At 42.7% G+C, this 26,771-nt stretch overlaps 1 protein-coding gene across 2 annotated transcripts; it reads right to left on the bottom strand.

Moving 5' to 3' along the window:
- Positions 1–525: 525 nt before the first annotated feature.
- LOC308672744 (neural cell adhesion molecule 2-like) lies at positions 526–21,072 on the bottom strand. 2 transcript variants are annotated; one of them, XM_081335895.1, is made up of 7 exons: positions 20,917–21,072; positions 18,500–18,829; positions 16,834–17,124; positions 10,797–11,084; positions 9,796–9,963; positions 7,653–7,708; positions 526–3,170 (listed from the first exon to the last, which is right to left on the bottom strand). In XM_081335895.1, exons 1-7 carry the CDS (start codon positions 20,966–20,968, stop codon positions 3,003–3,005), a joined length of 1,353 nt encoding a protein of 450 aa, XP_081192021.1. In that variant the 5' UTR covers positions 20,969–21,072; the 3' UTR covers positions 526–3,002. The 2 variants fall into 2 exon arrangements, with proteins under 2 accessions (XP_081192021.1, XP_081192022.1); XM_081335896.1 differs by having other exon boundaries at positions 526–3,167.
- Between the last annotated feature and the right edge of the window lie 5,699 nt (positions 21,073–26,771).

Genomic DNA, 26,771 nt, shown 5'->3' with positions numbered 1-26,771 from the left:
TTCACAGTCTGTGCTAATTTGTTGTGCTGTCTGTGTTCAATGGGATCAGAGGGTACTTAGGTCTTCCCTTCTCTAATTTCATCTCTAAAGGTTGACAAAATTTCTTGAGTCGATGCCATTTTAAACAGTTTCCCATGATCTTACATCAATAAATTGAATATCAAATTTAAATCCAAAGTATTCCTCCTCCCTTCCTTTAAAGTTTAAGAGAACTCGCTGTCTGAATTCTGAGAGACTTCCTCTTGCTACTAATTAATATTAATTCTAAGGGAACTGCTGTGGTGTCACTGAAGCAGGACAGGGCAAATTCGTGAATGTCCAGACCATAATAAAAGTCTCCTAGGTAGGCAAGCTAAAAAGAACATTGTAGTTTGGTAAGCTCAGCTTGGAGAAAGCAAAAGAAAGAGGAAGGGTTGCAGGAAACTGCCAACACGACTAGACAAGTCCGATTGCTAGTGTTGGAAGAAAAATCCCATCCGGTTCCAAGCCAGGAGAAAGATGCTGGAAATAAAATGTAGGCAGGGCGCATTTTCAAAAGGAGATATCTCTTTATTGAATTGCCAGAAACTTCAGTGACAGCAGCATGTTTCTCGGGTGGCTGACAAAATGGAGTTGAGAGTAGGTGAGTTTTTATACATTCTTTGGGGCTTTGCGATTGGGCCATTGTGAAATGAACTTTGACCTGTGCTTGAGTGTGCCCTTTCAGTATTCTAATTATTGTTGCCTGACTCCTATTGTTGCTGGGAGGTCCTGCCCTGTCCTTGGAACTGGGTGGGGAGTATAGATTTTAGGAGTCTTTGTATGACACCCATCCCAAGCGTTGACTTGAACAAGAGTCTGACTTCTGGTAGGATTTTGCAGCTTTCCAGTTCAAATGGAGAAGTTAAGGGTGCATTTCCAATGGATGGATTTCAGTATTACTCAGCTATGTTTCTGGCTAAATGTGCAGATTAATGACTTATGTAACACACAACCACACACATTATTACTTTATCAACCTACAATTTTCTCCTGGTAACTGGCTCATGGTCATACGAAAATAAGATAGATGTTTTGAGGATGCTTCAAAGTTCTTTGTAGCCATTATCTCTCTAAACGTACCTTGTAAGTTTCCTCTCAATCATTATTCCCATATTCATTCATTCGTTCATTCGTTTGTTCGTTCATCTGTCCATCCATCCATTCATTCATTTTCTATAGCTGCCCATCTCAATCAAGTGACTCTGAGTGGCTTATATTTCTAAAATATTTCTAAATATTTTTGAAACTATAGAACAATTAAAACAATTAATTAAAACATTAAGACAATAAAAACATCCAGAAAATAAATACAAACAGCAGCTGAGATAATTAGTCAATTAACAGTAAAGTCAAAACACAGGGCCATTAACATAGTCCGAGCCCCAGGCTGGGTATATAACAAGGTTTTAGAGCCTTTCAAAGGGTCATTCTAATCTCTGGGGTGGGGGGTATATTCCACAGAGAGGGGGGGCACTGCAGAAAAGGCCCTTCTTATAGTCCCTGCCAGCTGATTCTCTTTGGTTGATGGGATCTGCAATGCGTCCAATCTGCTCCATCGAATTGGGTGGAGACTGGGAGAAAGACAGTCCCTCCAGATAACCTGGCCTTAAGCCACGTAGGGCTTTAAGGGTGGCAACCAACACCTTGAGTTGCACTCAAAAACACACTGGCAGCCAGGCCAGATCGTGGAGTAAGGGTTTAATCTGTGCCGTGTAGCCAGCACCCATCTTGCCTCAATTGGAGTTTCTGAATGATCTTCAAGGGCAGCTCCATTTAATTGCAGTAATCTAAGTGGGAGGTTACAAGGATATAGTTATTGCAGAGGGGTGAGTTGAGGCTGAACGAACGTTATTTAAAAGCAGCCATAGCCACAGGGAGCCCCAAAGGCAAGGCCTCTCTGCTCCAGCCAACTAGTCCGATGAAAACAGCCTCTTGAAAATTACTATAAATTAGCTCCCCTCGTGCAATTTTCTTGAGATGGGAACCCACATTTTTGCCATGCTACCACTAACACAGTGAGAAGGACCATCAGTCAACGATCCAATTGGGTATCGTCTCCAATTGTCCCCTTCCTGCTCCCAACTCCAAAACTGTTAGTAATGCAAATCTTCCTCTTCACCCATTAGAAAATATAACTTTCTTTTCAACATCTTCTGCACTCAGTTCTCCTGCAGAGGTGAGAAGAAAGAAGAGGGCACTCAAAAGAAAAAGAGAAGGATGCATGTCAGAGGAGAGAGTTGGGTTCCTTGCCAACAGTTGCTCTAAGACTAAGCCTCATTTCTGGCTCCCTTCAACCAGGCCCAGCATGTGATCTGCAAACAGATCACTTCCGAGGAGACACAATCCCTTGAGAGAATTTCTAATAGAAACGGATCCAGTCTGGGAAATGGTTCAGTTGCCAGATTGTTTTAATTGGATGTTGGCTGCAGACCTCTGAGAGGTTGGCTGCAGAAACTCAGACGACCACTAGATGGAGAGTGAATTTCTTGCCTTGATCGTGATCTTTTCTGGCCCCTGGTGTCCTTCTGGATTTTTGCGCATCTGAAAACCCCATGCAAGTGTAGAGGTTTACGAGGGTTTTCAATTGTCAACATCAGAAGCAACAAGAATACTGCCTAGATTTTTTTTAAAAAGAGAGAGAGAGAGGTCCTTTACACCCCAACGGAGAAGACTGTGTCCCAGTCTGCCTTCCAGGTGCTCAAGCAAAGATGCTTCTCCAGAAAAGATGGTCCTTTCAAGAGAAGGCTCTCCTTTGGAAGACATTGTGTCTAGATGAGCCATTATTGGCTTCAGTTTAGAAGACAGGGTCACCCATCTCTACCGAAACAGGAAAGGGGAGGTAGACTGCAATTCTTCCATTCGTGGATAACAGGTGAAGACTTGTCAGGGTTTTGAAAGGAACCATCTGCTTCATGGGAGGACATATCTCAGGAACTTCTGAAGATGACTCGTCTCTGGATAGCTTCTTCTCTCCTCTTTTCTCAGTGAAGGCCTGCAGGCTGAGTCCCTCGGTCTCTGTGCTCAGGCCGTTTTGCATCCATTTTCACTTCTGCATACACAACTTCAGCATCTGGCGGAACTTCCCTTTTGTGGAATCTGATGTCAGCGTAAGTCACCTCGCTCACTCGTTTGGTCAAAGAAGCGTGCTGCTAGGAAGACGGGGGACAGAAGAAGGGTGATTTTAACTGTGGTCTTAGAAGAAGGAGCTCTTCTAAACAGGGACAAAAACCATCGTGAGTTCTGAGACTCCACAAAGAAACTGGCTCTCAAAGACCATTTCTCAGAAACAGGCATTTGCAAGGATGGGTCACATCACTTGCTTAACAAGAATACTAAATGGATGGACCTCTTTTCTGGGACTAGGCAGTTGTGAGGTACACAATAAATGCACGTGTTAAAATTTTTCATAATAGAGATTAGCTCACATTTTGTAAAAACTACAGTATTTGGAGCCAATATTTAAGGTATACTCGTATAGCCAAAGTACAGCCATATTTAACCTTGCTAAAGGGATGACATGCACAACTTTTGGTTTGAAGCAGGCATTAGTTGCATTGTATAGATAGGCAAGGGAGCAGGGTTGAAACATTTGTAATCACCCAGCTTAAAGGCTCCTATTGTGAGCTGAGTTGGTTGAATGTCACGAACGTGAAAAGGGAAAGGTAAAAAGGTAAAACAAAGGAGAATTATTAATTGTACAGCTGCAGTGTCTAATAATTTTACTAACTAGGCCAGGGGTAGGCAACCTCGGCTCTTTTATGACTCATGGACTTCAACTCCCAGAATTCCTGAGTCACCTATGTTGACTCAGGAATTCTGGGAGTTGAAGTCCATGAGTCATAAAAGAGCCGAGGTTGCCTACCCCTGAACTAGGCGGTCGGAAAGCATATGACCAGACTGGACCTATCAACGGGGAAGAAGGATGTGGCGTATTCTATGGGACAGGGTATAAAATTTTACTACCAAAATACCGAGAATGGAGACAATAGGTTACTATGATCATCCTCCCCCCTCCCAAATCCTACAAAAATTAAAACAAATTAAGCTTCACATATTGTACGAAGGCAGCCACTAGTATGAACATAGAGGGAGAGAGATGTCCATTCATATACAGGTACTCCTTGACTTACAACCATTCATTTAGTGATTGTTTGAAATCAAAACAGCACTAAAAAAAAGGGACTTGGGACTCTTTTGCATACTTACAACCGTTGCAGCGTCCCCGTGGTCATGTGATCAAAGTTTGGGTGCTTGGCATGTATTTATAACAATTGCAGCATCCTGGGCTCATAAGATCCCCATTTATAACTTCCCAGTCAGCTTCCAACAAGCCAAGTCAACGAGGGAAGCCAGATCCACTTAAGGACCACATGATTCACTTAACAACTGCACTGATTAATTGAACAGCTGTCAACCATTGACAAACTGTGGGAAAAAGTCTGTAAAGTTGATGCTGACTCAAGGGGATGGTCCTCATCTCCATTTCAAGTCCATTAAGCCAGGGCTGTCCGAAGATATTTCATGCAGTCAGTTAAGTTAGTTTTGCCCCACTTTGTGACCTTTCTTCCTATAGTCATTAAGTGAATCACTGCAATTGTTAAGCTAGTAACATGGTTGTTAAGTGAACCTGGCTTCCCCATTGATTTTGCTTGTCAGAAGGGGTTGCAAAAGGGGATCACGTGACCCCAGGATGCTCCAACCATCATACACATCAACCAGTTGCAAAGCATTCAAATTTTGATCGTGGTACCTATTTATCTACTTGCATTTGCATGCTTTTGAACTGCTAGGTGAGCAAAAGAAGTACGTTCACTCTGCCATGCAACACTCGGGTCTCAAACCCTTGGCTGTCGGCTTTCAAGCGGACAAACCGCTGAGTCATTGCACTGCCCAACCAGGGAGAAATCTACTTCCAAGATTCTGTCAATGTAACCTTACTACAAGGATCGAGCTACTACTTCTGGGTGTGCTTCTTGTCTGGACTACCTCACAAGACTGACAAACATTTATTAGTTGCACAATATAAAGGCTGTTCCTGCTGTTCTCGTATGTTACAAGAGGTCAGTGTTCTTTTAGAGTTGCAAAAGTGTGCAAATGTTCTATGAAAATCAGTGCTTTCTGTAAGACTGGAATGGGGGGATTTCCCAGCAAAAAGATAGAAGCTCTGAGAAAAAATATATATATTAAAAATAGAAAAGGGAAGCTATCAAAGATTCATTTTGATAGATTGACTTTAAAGGTAAAAGAGAAATAAGAGTCAGTGTGTTTTAGAGCGTGGGATAATTTTTATCAATAGCTAGAAAAACGAGTTAGAGAGAAAGGAACGTGATATGTAACTTTGAAAATATATTAGCAAGAAGACCATTGAGTGATTAATTAACATATTGCTTATGATAATTAATTATTACTCACTGTTTTTTATTCTTTAAATACATGAACCCAGACATTATGCTGTTTGCTAAATACTGAAAATGTTATTTGTAAAAACCCTAACCCTAACCCCAACACACACACACACACACACACACGTATGATTTGGATGTTTAAGACTTTGGCTACTAATGTTCATATAGCGGAGTCCTCATCAAAGTTTTTTGCAGACCACAATTTACTGATTTTAACTTTTAAAAGGAAAAATAGCTCTTTTAAGTGTGGGTGTAAAGAGATGTTGTTACGAAAGGAAACAATAGTAAAGAATTGCAAAAGGAAGTTAAAAGGATTTTTTTGAGAATCACCTTTATTGGATATGTCTAGTCTCGTGAAAAGAAGGACTATGGGGGACGTGATAGCAGTCTTCCAGTATTTGAGGGGCTGCCACAAAAAAGGAGGGGGGGTCAACTTATTTTCCAAAGGACCAGAAGGCAAGATAAGAAACAATGGATGGAAACTGACCAAAGAGAGAAGCAACCTGGAATTAAGGAGAAACTTCCTAACAGTGAGGACAATTAACCAGCGGAACAACCTGCCTCCAGAAGCTGTGGGTGCTCCATCACTGGAGGTTTTTAAGAAGAGACTGGACAGCCATTTTTCTGAAATGGTATAGGATTTCCTGCTCGAGCAGGGGGTTGGACTAGATGACCTCCAAGGTCCCTTCCAACTCTGTTACTCTGTTCCATTCTGTTCTGTTCTTAATAAAGGCACAGAAGTAAGAACTGCTTCGGGTGCAAGCCGAGCGTTTGTAAGAGGATGTTTTATACAACATAATAATGGATTTAAAACGAAAAGGCAAAAAGAAAAGAAAAGATTTTAGTTAGGATGAAAAAAAAGGAAGAATTATTTTTAAAAGTCCAGAAAGGACAACTATTAGACACCAAATTAAACTTCTACAGCAGCAACTAACTATATTAACAGTGACAGAGATGGAAGAAAAGCTGAATTATGCAAAACAAAGGCATTCTGAATTTGCAGATAAGTTGGGGAAATGATGGGCACATGACTTACGTAAAGAGAAAAATAATCAAATGATACTAAGAGACAAGAAGGAAATTCTGTACTAACAGATAATGCAGATGTGTGAAAAGACTTTCATCACTACTGTACTTTATACATAGGCTAAGAAATTGTCTAGAGGAACATTTATGTAAACAGAATTTCCCGACAGTCACAGAGAAACAGGCAAATGTTGAATAGACCTATAAAAATAAGAGAAGATATGTGAAACTATTAAAAAGACTAAAAAAGGAAGGTAAACGCTCCAGATGGTCCTGCCAGCCTTATTATTAGAAATGTCTTGAGGATGAATTTTTACAACCTTTAAAATAAACAATATATAATATTTTACACAATGGAAAAATTCTGGATAGCTAGAAAAAAAGCTAATATAGCTCTAATATTTAAAGAGACTGAAGTTCTGATTTAACAAGAAATCATCAGCCAGTATCCTCAACTTATAACAGTTTGTTTAGTGACCGTTTGAAGTTACAACATCAACACTTAACAACTGTTACAGTTGTTTGATCAAAATTCATCCTGCCTGAGCAGGGGGTTGGATTAGATGACCTCCAAGGTCCCTTCCAACTTTATTATTATTATTATTACTTGCAAGTGACTCATATTTATGACGGTTGCAGTGTCCCAGGATCACGTGATCCCCTTTTGTGACCTTCTGACAAGCAAAGTCAATGGGGAAGCCAGATTCACTTAACAACCGAGTTACTAACTTAACAGCTGCAGGGATTCAGTTAACAACTATGGCAAGGAAGGTCGTAAAATGGGGCGAAACTCACTTAACAAATGTCTCACTTAGCACCATAAATTTTGGGCTCAATTGTGGTCGCAGGTTGAGGACTACCTGCATTGAACGTCCCTAAACTGCACCACAATTTGGGCTGTACCAATTTTGATCACATGACCTCAAGTTGCCACAACGGTCCTAAGTGTGAAAAACGGTCACAAAGCACTTTTGTCCCTGCCGTTGTAACTTCAAACAGTCACTCGGTGTTCGGTTCTACGTCGAGGACTACCTGTATTGCTATTAAAACCTTTGCTTAAACGTTATGCTATTAAAATATTCAATAGAAATTATAAAACAAACAAACAAGCAAACCAACCCAAAAGTATTTAAACACCCAATTAACGACAAGATAGAGACCGCCGGTGTGTTTTCAGGATGAAGCAGTCACTGTATTTACCTTCCTGGCTTCTTTGCTTGCAGCAGGCTCAACCTCCGAGGGGTTTTCTGAAGCTCCTAGAGGAGGGACATGAACAGGAATGCAAAGCATTATCCCTCCATGACATTCAAGAATTGTCACGAAGGAGTCCAAGAAGGAACACCGGCAAGGGTGGCCCCACTCGCCATCCTTCTTCCTTTTAAGAAGTTCACACCTCACTGAGCTTTGGAGGAACTTCTAAGTCCTTTTTTTAAAAAAACAAATTGTCAAAGCAATCACACCTCTGCCCTAAAGTACACGGGGAATGCTCTGGCTTTACATGCTTGCATATACTGTATGCTTTCAGCAGCGCAAATTGCAGCTCTTTTGGTAAAGGAAGGCCTTCGCGGGGACCTCCAGGTGGAATTCAAGGTATTGGTAAGGTAAAGGTAAAGGTTCCCCCGCACATGCATGCTAGTCATTTCCGACTCTAGGGGTCGGTGCTCATCTCCGTTTCAAAGCCGAAGAGCCAGCGCTTGTCTGAGGACGTCTCCGTGGTCATGTGGCCGGCATGACTAGACGCCAAAGGCGCACGGAACGCTGTTACCTTCCCACCGGAGTGGTCCCTATTTTTCTACTTGCCTTTTTACGTGCTTTCGAACTGCTAGGTTGGCAGAAGCTGGGACGAGTAACAGGCGCTCGCTCTTGTTACGCGGCACTCGGGATTCGACCCGCCAAACGGCTGACCTTCTGATCGACAAGCTCAGTGTCCTAACCCACTGAGCCACCATGTAATCATCTTTAAAGCCCTTTCCAACACGGGACCAGGTGACTTGAGGGACTGTCTCATCCCACTGGGATTGGTCTGGCCCACCCATGCTGACACAGGAGCCAGGAGCCCCATTGGTCAGGATATTCCGGCTGGCAGAGTCCAGGAGACGGGCCTTCTCTGCCATTAAGACTGCCCTTTGGAACATCTTGTCACCCAGAGTGAGGTCTTCTCCAACCCTCCTGATGTTCTTCTGTAAGAGCCTAAAGCAGGGGTCTTCAAAGTTGGTGACTTTAAGACTTGTGGACTTCAACTCCCAGAATTCCTCAGCCAGACAGGGCTGGCTGAGGAATTCTGGGATTTGAAGTCCACAAGTCTTAAAGTCGTCAACTTTGAAGACCCCTGGCCTAAAGACCTGGCTCGGCCATCTGGCTTGGGGCTCAAAAGAAGGGCTTCTGGTTGGGGGTGGCTGATAGATTAATATCACACCCCACCTCCCCCCAACTCATCCTACTCCCTGCCTCCCTACCTTTTAGCTATTGTATTTTATGATTTTATACTTTGTAGTATTTTATTGATATAGTTTTATTTTTTTAATATTGTAAGCTGTCCAGAGTTACTCTGTGGTAAGATAGGTAGCCAATAAATTGAACAAATAAATACAATAAATCAAGAAATGATATTCAAAGGCAGAAGGCTGGATTTGTTCATCAGAAAAGGGACTCACTACACTCCTTCTTGGGGCTGGACTAGAAGACCTCCATGGTCCCTTTCAGATTCTGTTCTGTTCTGTTCTGTTCTGTTCTAAAGATTCTTGTCTATGGAGATTCTCAGTCACCCAGGTCTTAGTTGTCCCAAAGATGCTTTTTCATGAGGCAACTGGATGTCCTTTTTTTCTCTTTGAAGACATTTCACTTCTCATGCAAGAAGCTTCTTCAGATCTGCCTGGATGGTGTGGAATGGAAGGATTTATACTCATGGTCATTTGCCTTCTTTTAGAGTCAGTCAGAGCTGAAGAAGTGAAACGTCTTCAAAGGAAAAACAAGAAAGTCCAGTTGCCTCCTGAAGAAGCATCTTTGGGATATCAAGATTCTTCTCCTACTTGATTCAAGATCATGGAAAGAGACCTGATCAAGGAGAGATTCAACCTAGAAATAAGGAGAAATTTCTTGACAGGGAGAGCAATCAACCAATGGAACAGACTGCCTTCAGATGTTGTGGGAGCTTCTACACTGGAAGCTTTCAAGAAGAGACTGGACTGCCATCTGTCAGAGATGGTGTAGGGTCTCCTACTTGGGCAGGGGGTTGGACTAGATGACGTACAAGGTCCCTTCCGAGTCTGTTATTCTGATTACTCTGTTCTCCTCCTTCTGAGGATGAAAAGTCTGAAAGGACAGCTGTGGAAGAAGGTCCCACCTTTATTCTTCCTCTTCGATCTCCACACGACGGCACCCAGAAGCAGCAAGAAGACGAGGGTGCCCACAGCTACTCCAACCCCCACAGGGATTACGATTCCGCCCCCGGTATTTTCTTGGGGTGAACCTGGTTGTCTGTTGTCATTGACCTTGATGTTCTTCTCACGTCCTGCTTAAACAAGCGACATGAAATGAGCTGGTAATAATGGACAGCCTCGGAAGAGAACTCCATCTACTGGTAGTCCTTGACGTACGACCACAATGGAGCCCAAAATTTCTGTTGCCGACCAACAGAAGTGAATTTCCCCCCTATTTTATGACCTTTCTTGCCACAGTTGTTAAGTGAATCACTGCAGTTGTTAGTAATATGGTTGTTAAGTGAATCTGGCTCCCCCCTTGACTTTTATTATCAGAAGGTTGCAAAAGGGGATCCCATGATCCTGGGACACAGCGACTGTCATAACTATCAGTCAGTTGCCAAGCCTTTGAATTTTGATCACGTGATCTGGGGATGCCTCAATGGCTGTAAATGTGAAAATGGCCATAAGTCAATTTTTTCAATACCATTGTAACTTTGAGCAGTCCCTAAATGAATTGTGGTAAGTCGAGGACTATCTGTACTCCTTGCTCCAGAGATACTCTTACAATACTCACCCTGGGGTTGGGGAGGGAGAAAGGATTAAAAATACTATTGCATCATTTGTACAATATCACAACACACATGATATCGTTGTGATTTCTAGTGCCCTATGTGCTCTAGTTTCCATGCCAACCTTCTCTGGGAGAGACAAATGTGTAACATAGCAATATCAGATACATCAGAGGTGTTTGGGGAGAAACCCATGAAATCAGGTTCATGAAACCGATTGGTTTAAGATACCCAAATGTCTCCTAGCTGATGTTATGGCACAGTCAACAATTTCTAGAAGAACCCACAATGACCTGCTAAGCCACAAACTGTGGGTTATTCCCATAGAAAGGGGAGAAAAGTGTTGTATTTACCAAGGATTGTCACCCTAGTTCCTTTCCCCTGACCATATCTATCAACTTCACAGGTATAGTTTCCAGAGTCCTCCTTTTTGATGTTCCGCAAGAACAGAGAAGCTCGGTCTATCAGAACATCAGTTCCGTGTGTCATTAAGGTCTTCTGTCCATCAGAGGCAGTCTTATACCATGACACATTATGGAGGTGTTTGGTTTCGTTCCCCTGGACTCTACAGTCCATGGTGAGGTTTTCCCCTTCTGTGGCCTGGATGGAAGGTGGTGACTGGATCACCAAGAGTTTTGCAGCTGTGGAGGGGGAAAAAAAGACAATAATTTCAACAACCCTGATAAGGATGTGCAGAGTACCTCTTGAGCTAACAAGAGTGTGCACAGAAAAAGGGGATACTGAGAGTAGTCAAGTTTACGCAGCAACCACACAGATACACTGAGGTGTGTAAACAATTTTACTTGTGGAATAATACAATAGCACAGTCCAAGATAAAACAGTAAAATAACAATAGTCCAAGGATTATCCAACACAGGGTCTTCTTACCAGTCCATAAGTCAAAACACAGTTCTTCAGGTTTAGCAAACAGTAGCAAACCCACAAACTACAATAATCAGCAAGTAACACCAAACGTTACAGAGAGAATCACAGAGAGAAAGAAGCTATGTCTCTAGCTCCCTCTTATGGCAGTTGGAAAAACAGTGTTGGCCAATCATCACATTTAAAGTGATACAATACAGTTTCTATTACAACACCACAATCATAGTTTATATATATTGCCAACCCAACCAGTTAGGCCATAGTCATCTACCTAACATTCTCCCCTTTGGGTAGGACAATATATTGCTCTTTACAACCTTATGCCATAACTTTCACAACAAGCTTTGTGCTTTATTTATTTATTTATTTATTTTATTAGATTTATATACCGCCCCTCTCCAAGGACTCGGGGCGGTGTACAGGGCAAAAAACACTAACAACACACAAGATATAAAAATTAAAATAAGATTAAAATTAATTGCACCCTGAGCTTCGGTAAAGTGATCTGCAATGTTAGCGTCAGTTGCACAATATTCCAACCGTATTAGTTTATCTTTTACACACTGTCTGACATTTAAGTATCGTAAGTCAGTATGCTTAGATCGTGTTTTAATGCCTGTGTTGGTTGCTATCTTGATTGCGGATTGATTATCCTCATAAATGAGGATTGGATTCTCTACAGTTAGTCCCATGTCCCTTAAAACTTGTGATGTCCCTTAAAACCCTGATGTTCCACTCAATCAAGGGACAAAGAAAGCCTACAGGAGAAGGTTGGGTTGACCCAGGCTGCATTCACGGGACACCTCCATCTGCAGATTTGAATTGGACATGCATGCCGGTACACAAGACGACATACATGAAGTGATTAGTTCAAAGCTACCCACTGAAATCCATGGCCAAACTTGGTAACCTTCCAATACTTAGTTATTATAGCATTTGGGTCTTCTATGAGAGTTGCGATGAAGCTCCCAAGGATGTGGGACAACATTCCTTACACGACTGTGAAGCTGTGAGTTATAATCCCTACATTTCTGGATTGCTCCAGATTGTTGACAGAAATTCACTCTTTGATCTACTACTGCTACCATTTTTTTTCTTTCTCTCCCTAAGTCTGAAAGTAGACTGCAAATCTGTCTTGAGGAGCTCATGGTTTCTTATATAATTTCTGACATTTCCTGGTCTTGACGAGAGAACATGGCCATTCAGCAAAAACTCTTCCCCGTCATGTTCAGTAAATTGGTCTCTCGGTCCTTCCTCTTTCTCTGGTTTCAAATCTGACATTTCTGCAGGTAGCTATGATGTGACCGGACTGCATGTTTGCTTTTTAAGTATGTACAAATACGATTACATTTGTTAGCAATTGTTTTTAAGGTCTTGTTAGCCACTCAAGGTTATTCTGGCAAGAGGAGGCCATATATATTGATGGCAACATTGATCTGCTCGACTATGCACAGACAAGTCCACGCCCATGTTCCAGGCAGAGAAGCAAATATGTTTACATATTTATGTATTTATTTTGTTTCTTCATTAACAGGTCTTCATGTTTAATAGGAACAGGCTGAGAGTTAAGCCCTGGGGCACCTCAAAGAAAGGAACTGTGGGATGCATCTCTCCTAAAATGTATGAAGAACAATTGCAGGCATTGGGTGTGTTTAGTGAAAAGAAGGACTAGGGGAGACATGATAGCAGTGTTCCAATATTTGAGGGAATGCTAGAAAGAAGAGGGGCTCAACCTATTCTCCAAAGCACCTGAGGGCAGGAGAAGAAGCAATGGATGGAAAGTAATCAAGGAGAGAAGCAACCTAGAACTCAGGAGCAATTTCCTGACAGTGAGAACAATTAACCAATGGAAAAGCTTGCCTTTGGAAGTTGTGGATGCTCCATCACTGGAGGTTTTCAAAAAGAGACTGGACAGGCATTTGTCCAGAATGATACAAGAACTCCTGGTCAAGCAGGGGCTTGGACTAGAAGACCTCCAAGGATCCCTTCCAACTTTACTATTCCATGTTCTACTGTATGTTCTCTTGAGGAAAGTCAAGATGAAACTCTAATAAACGAATGAACAGCTTCCAGGACTAAACCATGTGATTATGGGAGCATCCAGAAAAGGGATGCTTATTATGTTCCCTGCTTTCTGCTCCAGAAGCCCAGGCAGAATTACAGTCTAACAAGTAAAACTCTTTGTTTGCAAGAAAGAATCAGCCTAAGCACTTGGCTGTTATTGATATCAGGAAGCTTCTGGCATGACTCTGTTAAAGTGTTCCAAGATTTAAGGGGCTGCCACAAAGAAGAGGGGGTCATCCTACTTGCCAAAGGATCAGAAGGCAAGAAAAGAAACAATGGATGGAAACTAATCAAGGAGAGAAGCAACCTGGAACTAAAGAGAAATTTCCTAACAGTGAGAACAATTAACCAGTGGAACAGCTTGCCTCCAGAAGTTGTGGCTGTTCCATCACTGCAGGCTTTTAAAAAGAGACTCGACAGCCACTTGTCTGGAATGGCATAGGGTCTTGAGCAGCGGGCTGGACTAGAAGACCTCCAAGGTCCCTTCCAACTTGGTTAGTTTGTTATGCCATCAATGCCATCTGGAACCAACCCAAGAAGAAGGAGGAGAACCAGAGCAAGTCTCTGTCTTCCACTCCCAAAATCCAGAGTTGGTCCAGAAATGGTATTGAAAGCTGCTGGGAGATTAAGAAGAGCAAGGATGGAGCACTAACTTCACCCACTCCTGCCAGAGATCATCTGCATGATGATTCATGCTGTTTTGAGTCTGGGCCTGAAACCTGACTTGAAGGGATGTGATAATCTGCTTCCTGTGGGCTTCTCTGAAACTGGCACACAATCACTTTCTCCACCACCTTCCTGTCAACAGTGAACATTGACGGTAAGGCAAGGATAAAGAATGTTCTTGAATGTCCTTTATTGGGGAAGGGGCAAGCCATAATCTACTCTCATCAAGGTCAGGACTCAATGAAACTCACCTCCTGGAAAGCCTTAACCAACCAGGAGGGTACAATGCAATGAGACAAGAGACAAGAGTTAAGATAAAAGGTAAGACCTAAGACAAGGCAAGACAAGCAAAACAAAAACTCATTTTTGGTGCCAAATGTTTGGTGCTGCCCGATCCCAGGTAGCAACCTCAAAAACGGGCCTTGTTCTTGAATGCAAGTTTGCTGGCCTATGGAACAAAGTCAGAAGTAATCTGGTGGAATCTTGTCTGACTTACCGTAGAGCTAGATCTCACGAAAGCTGATACCGTTTAATAAAATGTGCTAGCTGGAAAACGGGCTAGCAGATTCCCGATTTTGGATTATCGTGGATTAACACAGCTCTCTTCCTACCATGTTGATGGCATGGAGGTCATGTCTTTATTACTGTTTCTCAATAAATTCTCAAGAACATTCACGCTGTTTACTTGGCAGGAGGTTAGAAGCGTACATGGGACTTTCCAGTCTACCCTAAGTCTCCCCTACTACACAGTGGGCTCAGATGCGACTGTCACATTTCTGGCTCAGGATATTACTTGAACTCAGCCTAGAAAGCTAGTTTGAAGTACGTATGCAGTTTAGTTTATATATACAGGTAGTTCTTGACTTACAATAGTTCATTTAGCGACCCTTCAAAGTTACAAGAGCACTGAAAAACGTGACTTATCACTGTTGTTCACAGTTACGACCTTTGCATCGTGTGATCAAAATTTAAATGCCTGCCAACTGACTCATATTTATCACCGTTGCTGAGTCCCGGGGTCATGTGATCACCTTTTATGACCTTTTGACCAGCAAAGTCAATGGGGAAGCCAGATTCACTTAACTGAGTTACTAACTTATTTACTGCAGTGATTGACTTAAGAACTGCAGCAAGAAAGGCTGTACAATGGGGGAAAACTCACTGAACATGTCTCTCACTTAACAGCAGAAACTTTGAGCTCGATTGGGCTCGTAAAGTGAGGATTACCTATAGTTTATGTTGTGGGAAGACAGGCACCTGGGTTAACTGGTATGAGCAAGCCTGGCAGAGCCAAGGGGAGGAGTCAAGTGAGGAATCAGTGTAGCATCCCTACATAGCCACAAGAGGAACAAGTCCAACCCCCTTGAATGCTGTTGAGCTTTATCTAGTTTTACTCAGGTGCAAGCTGTTTGTCAGGTCGCTGACAGAACACTGCCATTCTGAGGGGTGGGAGGGGCTGATATTTGTGGGGATAAAAGAATGTGTTTCTTGTGCTTTGATGCATCTGTATGGGAAATAAAGGTAAAAGGTAAAGGTTCCCCCGCACACGCATGCTAGTCGTTTCCAACTCTAGGGGCCAGTGCTCATCTCCGTTTCAAAGCCGAAGAGCCAGCGCTTGTCCGAGGACGTCTCCGTGGTCACGTGGCCGGCATGACTGGACGCCAAAGGCGCACGGAACGCTGTTACCTTCCCACCGGAGTGGTCCCTATTTTTCTACTTGCATTTTTATGTGCTTTCGAAATGCTAGGTTGGCAGAAGCTGGGACAAGTAACAGGCGCTCACTCTGCTACGCGGCACTCGGGATTTGACCCGCCAAACTGCCAACCTTCTGATCGACAAGCTCAGTGTCCTAACCCACTGGGCCACCGCGTCCCTTTGTATGGGAAATAGGGAGGGGCAAATGGGCAAATGAGGCCAACTGGATGTGCTCCTTTCCGGCCAGTTCTAGCCTGTTAACAAGACCGCGGCCCCAAGAAGATGCTTAGTGATCACCTTCTCGTCTCAGAGTTCTCATAACACCTTCACGCCAGCCGATTGGCTCCTGATGGGCAGGGGGCATTGAGGACAATGGGGAAATTAGCCTAACGATTCGCGCGGGAACTTCAGATTTCGCCTGGCTTCTCTGCAGTCACTTTCTCTCAGTAAAAGGTCCTTCTGAAATAACTTTCATTTCAAGAGTCACGCTTTCCTGAGAATATAGCTGAGGCAGGACCTTACACTGTTAGATTCTTGTATATATAGGCTTAGGGAAGAAATCAGTAATTTTGTAATGTCAGCATGGGTCCGGGGTATTTGAGGGAACACCTGCTGCCGGCATCAAACGCCCTTCGCCCAGTGCGCTCCCACAGGGAGGGTCTGCTCAGGGTCCCGCCGGTAAGAGATTGCCGGCGGGTGACACCCAGGGATAGGGCCTTCTCAGTGGGGGCGCCTGCCCTCTGGAACCAGCTGCCGGTGGAGCTGAGGACTGCTCCCGACCTCCGATCATTCCGCCGGGGCCTGAAGACCTGGCTCTTTGAGCTCTCGGGCCCAGGCTGAGGAGATATTCATTTTAATTGGGGTTTTTTAATAGTACAGGGTTGATTTAATATTTTTTAAATTGGGTTTTAACTTTTGTATGGTTGTTTTTTAACTCCCTGTAAACCGCCCTGAGTCCTCAGGGAAAGGGCGGTATATAAATGCAATAAATAATAATAATAATGTGTGGACCTGGCTGCTTACACCTGACGTTAAGCCACGGACCAGCCTGGTAAGACCACACAGAAAATTCCTGCCACTTACCAGTGATATTAACCCACGTTCCATTTCCTGATCCTGTTCGATTTCGGATCCTGATGGTGCAGACATAGTTTCCCGAATCCTCCAGATTTACATTCACTAGTTTAAGAAACGCTTTCTGCTTTGATTTCTCAGTGTGTTTTGGGTTCCTGAGCTCCTGGTTGTCTTTGTACCATTTCACCTCCATCAAACTGGCATTGTCAACTCTGCTAAAATTGCACATAATTGTGACATTTCCCCCGACTTTTTTGCTGACCTGTTGTGGGGTCTGACTCACCACCACGTTGGGCTTTTCTGCAAGAAACAAAAACAAAAAAGGTCATAATTTCCATCTGTATTTCAGCCCTGCTTTGTGTTGGAGCAAAGGAAACAGAATTGTATAAAATATTAGGAGAAGAGTCAGATGCTTTACAATGCTAACCCTGCACACACACACACACACGCACAAGCACACGTACACACGCGCACATGCAACAGACAACTGACCATTCAAAAGGTGCTTTTTCAGGAGGCAGCTGGACTTTCCTGTTTTTCTTTGAAGACGTCTCACTTCTCATCCAAGAAGCTTCTTCAGCTCTGACTGGATGGTGGGGAAGGGAAGGATTTATATTCCTTGCAGACCGCTGGTCAGTTGCATCCTTTGAGAGAGTACCTGAGGCCGCTGGGAGGTTTACCTGTGTCCTCAGGGTCCACACACATTTGCACTACTCAGGTGACCCTGAGCACACAGACAAACCTCCCAGTGGCCTCAACGACTCTCTAAAAGAAGGCAAACGACCAGCCGTCTGGAAGGAGTATAAATCCTTCCATTCCACACCGTCCAGTAACAACTGAAGAAGCTTCTTTGATGAGAAGCAAAATGTCTTCAAGGAAAAACAAGAAAGGCCAGTTGCCTCCTGAAAAAGGCACCTTTGGAACAACCATGACCTGGAGGACTGAGAAGCTCCATACAGTCTGTGAATGATGAACAAGAAAGGGGACCACAGGTAGTCCTTGACTTACAACCACAAGTGATCCCCAAATTTCTGTTGCTAAGTGAGTGTGAAAAGTGTGAAAAATGGTCATAAGTCACTTTTTCCAGGGCTGTTGTATCCTTGAATGCTCACTTTGAATGGTGGTAAGTCAAGGACTGCCTGTGCTTAAAAATCACTCCTTGTGTCTTTCTTGGTTCCTAGGAAGCCTGACGTCAATCAGGCGAAGCATCTATTTGCATAACTACAGATATGCAGGTACTCCTTGACTTACAACAGTTTGTTTTGGGGACTGTTCAAAGTTACAACGGCGCTGAAAAAAGTGACTTATCACCGTTTTTCACACATACGACCGTTGCAGCATCCCCATGGTCACGTGATGAACATTCATACACTTAGCGACTCACTCACAATTATGACGGTTGCAGTGACCCGGGATCACGTGATCCCCTTTTGCAATCTTCTGACAAACAAAGTCAATGGGGAAGCCCATTTTCATTTACTAACCATGTCACTAAATTAATAACTGCAGTAACACTCTTGGCAAGAAAAGTCATCAAATGGGACTAAACTCTTTAACAGACACTCCAAAAGCCACCTGAATTGCTACATTTTCATAGAATGGACGACAGCAAAAGAATTCAAGGTTCCCTAGCATGGATGAATGAATGAATGAATGAATGAATGGGCATATTTACCCCAGATTGTCACACTTGTGTTCCCCGACTGCGAATGTCCTGAATCGCCAAATTCACAGTGATAGATTCCAGAATCATCAATAACAGTTGATTTAAGAGTTAAGATGCTAGATTTGTTAATCTTATGCGTAGTTACAAAAATCCTTTTTGAATTTTTAATATAGTCTTTTTCCCCCATCTTCATCCAGGTTACAAACCACTTTGAAGAAACATTGCCTTCCATGTTGCAATTCAACGTCACGTTTGATCCTTCTGACACATTCAAAAAAAGTGGCGTCTGAATCACAGAAAAGGACGGAGAGCTTGTCGACGGATGAGTCCCTGCGGAAACTGGATAGCAAACAGAATTTAGAACAGAATAATGCTGGAAGAGACCTATGGATGTTCATCTCCATAATGGAAGAATGGAAGGAAAAATGAAGCTTGCAGAGATGGCCAGACTAACTGCTTTAATCAACGAAAAGAACACATCCAGTTTTATTTCTATCTGGAGACTGCTTCTAGACCAGGAGTGTCAAAGTCACCACATCATGTGACGTGTCACGACGTATCGCAACTTTTTCCCCCTTACCAGAGCTGGGGTGAGTGTGGCTTCTGCGTGATGCAGTTTGACACCCCTGTTCTAGACCTTGTGCTCAAGGCAGAATGCAAAAATGAAAGTTTGGGATTTGCTGATTAGATATTATTATAGAAATTACCTGTATGTAAAAGTAACATTTGAGGCTGTATTTTACTATTTTTAGTCCACTGCTCTGAAAAAAGGTTGGAGATTAACACTTTCTTGTTCTTTTCCTTCTATCCCACACTAGCTCACAACAGGTAACAACAATAAAAAATAAAGTTAAAAAACCAATATGCAAACATATAAAAACTTCTATAATTAATATAAAAAATATAAATAACGATCAGCAGCAGAATTCACTCTACATCAGCTCAATACAGCTGTTTTCTGGTCTTGCCAACCCAGCCTGGAAAAGTCCCCACATTTTCAACCTCTGTCTTAGGATCTTGGTTTTATTTTTTTGCTTCATTTTGCTCTTTCGAAACTTCCCTTTCCTTTGTGGGTGGTGCTACTTCCCCATATCATTCGGGACTTTTCAGCTCTGCTCTGGTTTCCCATCTCAAGTAAAAGCTCTGCAGCAATGGTGCTCATGTGCTTTATGAGGATGTTGCCCAAATGATGAACAGGACACAATAGGTGAGATTTCCAAGATGATGTCCAGACGCATGTGGCATCCTGGGAGACTCCAATGAATGCCCATACAGTAGCTCTTTCTTCCTCCAGTCTGAAGTCCCCCACCCATTCCACTCATTCCTGCTATGTCCTTCCCTTCCCCACTTTCTACAGAGGGACGATCGAGAGCATCCTGTCATATTGCATCGCAGTCTGATTTGGAAGCATCCCTGCTTCATACAGGAAGCCGGTGCAGAGAGTGGTGAGGATGGCCGAAAAGATTATGGCCACTCCACTTCCTTCTATCCAGGATGCAGCATATAAGCGATGCTTGAGCAAGGTCCACAGGATTGTCTGGGATGCTACAACCTGTTTTTCTGGTTACCTTCTGGGAGGTGTATGCGAAGCAGATTATCCTGAATCAGCCACAGTTTTTTCCCCATACAGTATTAAGCTTGTGAACTCTCAAGCTTTCCCTTTCCGCTATGTATTCAAGATGGACAGTGACCTCCAAGGTCCCTTGCAGCTCTGTTCTATTCTATTTCTATGTTGGGGGGGAGGTATATACATATATTGTATATATCATATTTGTATGTGTGTTATGTACGTGTACACTTCTGAGAGCAGGCAATGGAATTTCAACTCCACAGTTCTAGGATTTGTTATTCTACGGGTCTTTTAAAATGTGGCCCTGGGAAAAAAAGCCCCCCTCCATGAGGAAACAGAGAACAGAGGAGACAAGCTGGTGGCAATGTGTTCTTTTCTCACATTGTGCTGTTGTCGTCATTGTCATTGTTGCTGCTACAGGCAGTCCTCAAATTCCAACTGTTTGTTTAGCAACCAACTGCCTTCTTTAGCATGGAAATTCTGGTTGCCATTGTAGTCTTAGTTGGGGACTAGCTATACCTCTGTGTATATATATATATATAGATTGGAGATTGGAGAGTCCTACTCAAAATGCCCAAGGTTGGAGACCTCTGCTTAAGGAGTTCTGGGAGCTGAAGTCTAGAAGTCTTAAAGTAGGTTGGAGACCCCAGCTCAAGATTATGGCCTGCTGTGCTTTTAAAGTTATTTCTCGTGTCCTGTCCTTCAATGGAGAGAGCATTCACCAAGTCACTGACCCCTTCTCTGAGTAGAAACAACACAGCCCAGAAATGTGATTTGCCACCTTCCTTCCCTGTCATAGCTACTAGAGCCATGTTGGATTTTTAGCGGCATCTTCCGGAAGTCCAAGAAAACTTACCTATGGAGAGGAAAGGCAAGAAGAGAACAATTCTGACCGGCTGGAGGCTCATGTTGTCTCATGCGGTGGAGATAATCTGCCTGCTGTGGACTTCAGCTCCACCATTGGGTCCAGATTGTGGGGAGAACCTGGCCAAGGAGGATTTATTCTCAAACGTCTCCTTGGATCAGAAGAGGCTGCTCTCACTCTGAATGATCAAGCCCTCCCTGTCACGATCTGTCTTGCCCCTCCCCTTCTCTGCTTCTAGTTCCTTTTTTCTTCTTCTTTTCACTTTATCTTTTCCTGTTTGCTGTTCCCTTTTCTGAATATTCTATATTTCCTTTTTCACAAAAATTGCTGCGCCTTCCAGTTGGTCACCCAATTTAGAAGGCTGGAACAAAAGGTTATAGATAGAAACAATATATATGTTGGAGACTGTTCTGCATAAACTGGGTTAGACTAGCTGCATCTGAGCAAGATCAGAATAACCAAGGTGGTAAGAATCTCCTTCTCCAGAAAAGGGATGTTAACTCTTCTGCAAAACGTGGGCTTAAGAGATCCTAACCACAGATAATCTTGCCCCAAGGAAGAAAGTGGGGGGGTGTCAATCTATTCTCCAAAGCACCTGAAGGCAAGACAAGAAGCAATGGAAGGAAACTAATCAAGGAGAGAATCAACCTAGAACTAAGAAGAAATTCCTGACAGTGAGAACGATTAGTCAATGGAACAGCTTGCCTTCAGATGTCGTGGGTGCTCCATCAATGGAGGTTTTCAAGAAGAGACTGGACAACCGTTTGTCTGGAATGGTATAGGGTCTCCTGCTTGTGCAGGGGGTTGGACTAGAAGACCCTCAATGTCCCTTGCCTTATTTTGTATCTCCTGTATTATTTTCTATCAAGGAAAAAAATGAGCCAAATGTGTGCTCTTCCACTGCCCACAGTGTTTTCTTATTATTTAGATGAAAGACGGAAGAAGCATTATTTTTGATCATGTTTCAGCACAAAAGGATTTTGCATTGCATGAAATCAAACCCTAGCTCTTTTTCTAAAATTTGCATTTTCCCACATTTCCCTACATATAATGGTGAAAAATAAATATAGCATGGGAAAGTCTGTCTGTAAATGCACAGAGCCATGGAAAAAATGATCGTAAAATAAGTTCATGAAATAAAAGAAAAACATGCTTTTGGAGGAACCCGATTGCAAAAATGCCTGATCATGCTGCATTTCAACCGACAATGAATCTGGTTGGAGAAGTACACACTGAAATATAGATAGACTTTACGACCAACTTTTAATTAAATACTGTATGTTCTCAAGTTCAACAAAGTGACTTTGTCAGCTTGACAAAAACCGAAAAACAGATGAAAGAAAAATGAAAGGATGCATTCTTTTGTTTAAATATCCATTTGTTAACCTGCTTCCAGTTTTCATTGCTTCTGTCTGTAAATATTTCTCTAAAAGTTTCCTGCCTGAGTTAATGCGTTATTTTTGGTCTGTACCACTTTGTGCTTCCTGAACTAATTTGCAGATCAGGGTACATTTACTGTAATTTGATTTTACCACTCCAGAGCTGTTCTCTAAAGAGGAAATGCAAAAAAAAACAACAACCACCAACCCCACCAATCCAGACAATTCTGGTCATCCTACTACAAAAAAGATGTTGAGACCTTGGAAAAAAATCAGAGAAGAGCAACTAAGATGATCAAAGGCCTGGAGACTAAAACATACGAAGAACGGCTGCGGTACTTGGGTTTGGCTAGTCTAAAGAAAAGAAGAAACAGGGGTGACATGACAGAGGTCTTCCAATATCTCAGGGGCTGTCCCAAAGAAGAGGGAGTCAAGCTCTTCTCCAAAGCACCTGAAGGCAAGGACAAGAAGCAACAGATGGGAACTCATCAAGGAGAGAAGCAACCTAGAACTAAGGAGAAACTTCCTGACAGTGAGGACAATTAACCAGTGAAACAACCTGCCTCCAGAAGTGGTGAATGCTCCAACACTGGAAGTTTTTAAGAAGAGACTGGACAGCCATTTGCCTGAAATGGTATAGGGTTTCCTGCCTGAGCAGGGGGTTCCCTCCCAGCTCTATTCTATCCTATCCTATCCTATTCTATTCTATTCTATTCTATTCTGTTCTGTTCTGTTCTGTTCTGTTCTGTTCTGTTCTGTTCTGTTCTGTTCTATTCTATTCTAGTTTATTGACCCAATTTCCTGTACTATTCTTTATCTTTCCTCTGTTTTCCTCTTCTTTTACTTTCTGCCGTTTGCACTTTGGTTTTATTTCATTGCCAGCATTTTGTTCTGGCATTGTCGTAAATAACTGATGCAATTTTTCAGGAAGTCATCCACGAATAGATAAAAGGCCAGACATTCAATCTGTCCAAAAATATCATTTAATAGCAATGAGCCATATTTCCTTCTTAGAGGAGAGTCAGAAAACACCCTTGCAACCCAATCCCCAATTCTCTTGAATTTTGCAGAGCAATTTGCAATTCAGAGAAGAGAGTCTACTTGTCACAATCTATTTGTTTAAAACTTTTCAGGAGACTTTTATTTATTTATTTATTTTTTAAAAAATGATTAAATCCCCAAACCATTGATTAAGAGCCAAAAGGACAACCTTGAAAAATCCTGCCCCAGGAGCATTTTTATCACCTTGAGTTATATATTTAAAAGGTGGAACAAAAGTATTATAATAATGCACATATGGATCTGCAGGAGGGGTTTTCTTTGCACAATGTTACGGACTGTTTCTCAGAAAGTCGGTCAGAAGCAAGTTAACCGAGTCGCCCCTCAATTCTTCCCAGCTTCCTTTGACCCATTTCTGACTTAACGTAACCTTGACCCACTTCTGACTTAACGTAACCTTCTCTGCTCACATTATTTGCATCGCTCATTGCTCTTGGCCTCTTTAAGGCAGAACCACGATGCATTTAGCCTGCTGAGAAGTTTGCAATCATTCTGGAAGTTTCCTGGGTCCATTCCAGTAACTGAAGGCATTTTCTGGTCAACCTGGTTATCAGAAATATCACCGCAGGCTTCCGTGTGTGAAAGACAGGATCACCACCAGGCGGATTTGTAACTAGCTGACAAATTACGCTCAACATACTGTATAATCCTTATTGGAACTTTCGAACTGCTACCGGTAGGTGGGCAGAAACTGGGGCAAATAACGGCAGTTACAATTTTGGAGGTAACCAGATCTGGTGCATGTCAGCCAACATGTCAGACAGCTCTCCTGCTGCACCCCAGGTTTTTTTTAATGTTTTTATTGCTTTTAATGCTTTTTGTTGTTACATTCTTGATTACTGTGTTGTCTTGTTTTCATTTTTCTTCACTTGGTATGTCGCACAGAGTCCTGTAGGCAAGATGGACAGCTATGTAACTTTACTAAATTATTTTTAAAAATCTGCCATTTGAAAACACTCTTGAATGCCCCCCCCGCAAAAAAGTGCATTATACATAATCCTTGACTTGCAACCACGACTGGAGCCAGAATTTTCATTGTTCAGCAAGGTGGTTGTTAAGTCAGCCACGCTTCATTTTGTGACCTTTTTGGTCACAGTTGTTGAGCAAATCACTGCGGTTGTTAAGGGAAACACACAATCGCTAAGCAAATCTGGCTCCCCCCCCCCCCCCCGTTGATTTTGCTTGTCAGAAGCTGGCTGGGAAGTTTGCAAATGGGAATCTCATGAACCCCGGGATGCTTCCACTATTATACAGTAGCCAGCACCTGAATTTTGATGACGTGATTGTGGAGATGCAGCAAAGGTCGCAAGTACAGGGACTCTCTGTAAATAACTTTTCCCAGTGCTGTTCTATTTTTGAATGGTCACTAATGTCAACTGTCTGTCTAGTGAACTCAACACAGAGGAAACTCTACGGCCTTGAGCTTCCATAAAAAATAAACTTTACTGAATGCACATCTCGGAACTGAAGAAGTGAAACCAGCTCTGGTTTTCCCGCACAAAGATCTGGTTAGCTAACAATAGCTTTCCATAACCCCCAGTCACCAAGTGTTCATGTTGGCCAATCACATTCCTTGGGTCTGTTATGAGAACAGTCCGCTTCTCCGTCAGACACCTGCGTTAGTGACCTTGGCTCTCACGGTCCGTGGACGGCTTCTTAAACATCCCATTTCTTTCCCAAGCTTCCCCTCCCCCATATCTATGGCAAGTTGAGTAGTGATGGAGGTTTGCGAGCGTCTTAGCAATTCAATCATGACAACTAAATAAATGGTTATAAGTCAAGGACTATCTGTAAAGTAGTCTAATTGGGTGGTAAAAGGAACACGGTACTCAGAGTGGTTGGAAGTCTGGGGAAGAGGTGAGTAAGCCCACGTTTGAGACCGGAGAGCAGCCATGGGGCAGGGTTGAGGTCCCACCCTTCGCTCCAACCCCTGGAGTGGACATGAAAGGAGCCCCCAACTTGGTGTCCAGACTGGGCACGGTACAAGATAAAAACACTCCAGCCTCAGCTTTTTGCATTTACACATTAGTAGATAACTAGCCATTTCCATAATGACAAATCTATCTAATCGACAAAACCAAAGCCAAAATGTATTTATTTTTTTCATCACAAGCACAAAATCCAGAAGTGATATCCAGGTACTCTTCAAAGAACTTCGAGGCATCGTTTACCTTAAAGAATCTTTATTTGAGAAGCATGACATTGGCACTAACATAATCGAAGCCAAAATCTGAATTCCCCTCCCCTGAGCAACATAGTATCAAAGCACAATTCCCTCCTCTAATTAACAGTCATAAATCACATTCTCCAATTAGTTTGAAGCACCGGCTTCCCCTCCAGTTCTCCAGCCCACCAATTCTTATCATCGCTTATTTCAATAACCTTGGTTCTCACACTAGTTACAGTATTGTTATGTCTAACTAAACTCCCATGCACATTCCTCCTCCTCCCCCCACACAGCATCATCTAACTCTAATTCTAAGAGTAAAACATAAGAAGAAAAATGGTTGCATCTCCATATGTTGCCAAAGCAAAAACATCCGATGTTAGCAGCGTTGACACCCAGTGGAAATCCTTCGTGCCTATTTATATCCTTATTTTCTTGAGTGAAAAATACATCCCAAATATTATACCGTCTCAAATCAACATTTCACTGCTGGGTAACATGATCTTGGGGGACTTCAGAGTTGGGTGCAACTTCCCCACTGCCACCTCGATTGAAAGAGAAGAGCCAGATTTGCAACTGTTCTGTGTGGTTAGAACCACAGACCTCTGCGTAGATCAACCCAAGAGAAATTTGAAAGAAATTTTCAAGCACCCTGAGATTAAAGTGGAAAAACAGAGGTTTCTTGCAGAAGGAAACCAACGTGTTGAGAAATAACCAAAGTACAGATTAGGAATTTCTGAAGAATAAAGTCAGCTTTATTTGAGGGGGGAGAGGTGATGTTGGGCAGAGGTAGTTTAGCAATAGCCTCTCATTGTTTTCTGGGGATGCATTACCTTCTCCTGGAAATGCTGTAATAAGCAAGGGAGAAACAGATATTTTGGAGAAGATGCTCTGTGCTACATTGTAAAAAAAAAATTCAGAGCTGGCCTTGGGTGTTAAAGGGGAAGGAAGGAGTGAACTTTTAAATGAATTTTAGTGCTAATATCTTGCTTTACAGTTTAAATGTTTTGTTAAAGACTGTGGTGGCGCAGTGGTTCGAATGCAGTATTGCAGGCAAACTCTGCCCACATCCTGGAAGTCAATCCTGACCATCTCAAGGTTGACTCAACCTTCCATCCTTCCCAGGTGAGTAAAATGAGGACCCAAATTGTTGGAGGCAAATATGCTGACTCTGTAAACCACTTAGAGAGGACTGTGAAGCGCTATATAAGCTCTTGCAATTCTTTCCCACGTGGAGCGGT

Source organism: Vipera berus (assembly GCF_964194415.1).
Source record: "Vipera berus genome assembly, chromosome: 10".
In the NCBI taxonomy this organism is placed as follows: Eukaryota; Metazoa; Chordata; class Lepidosauria; order Squamata; family Viperidae; genus Vipera; species Vipera berus.
The sequence above is the reverse complement of the archived record's forward strand: the minus strand, read 5'-3'. Positions and strand labels throughout refer to the sequence as shown.

What these genes read in the sequence shown, in the direction of transcription:
- LOC308672744 (XM_081335895.1), bottom strand. Translation starts at nt 20,968, where the DNA reads ATGAGCCTCCAGCCGGTCAGAATTGTTCTCTTCTTGCCTTTCCTCTCC. An exon ending in AACGTGGGTTAATATCACTG is followed by an intron (nt 11,085 to 16,833) that starts GTAAGTGGCAGG and finishes CCCCCTCCACAG; the next exon opens with CTGCAAAACTCTTGGTGATC. An exon ending in AACTAGGGTGACAATCCTTG is followed by an intron (nt 9,964 to 10,796) that starts GTAAATACAACA and finishes TTGTTTAAGCAG; the next exon opens with GACGTGAGAAGAACATCAAG.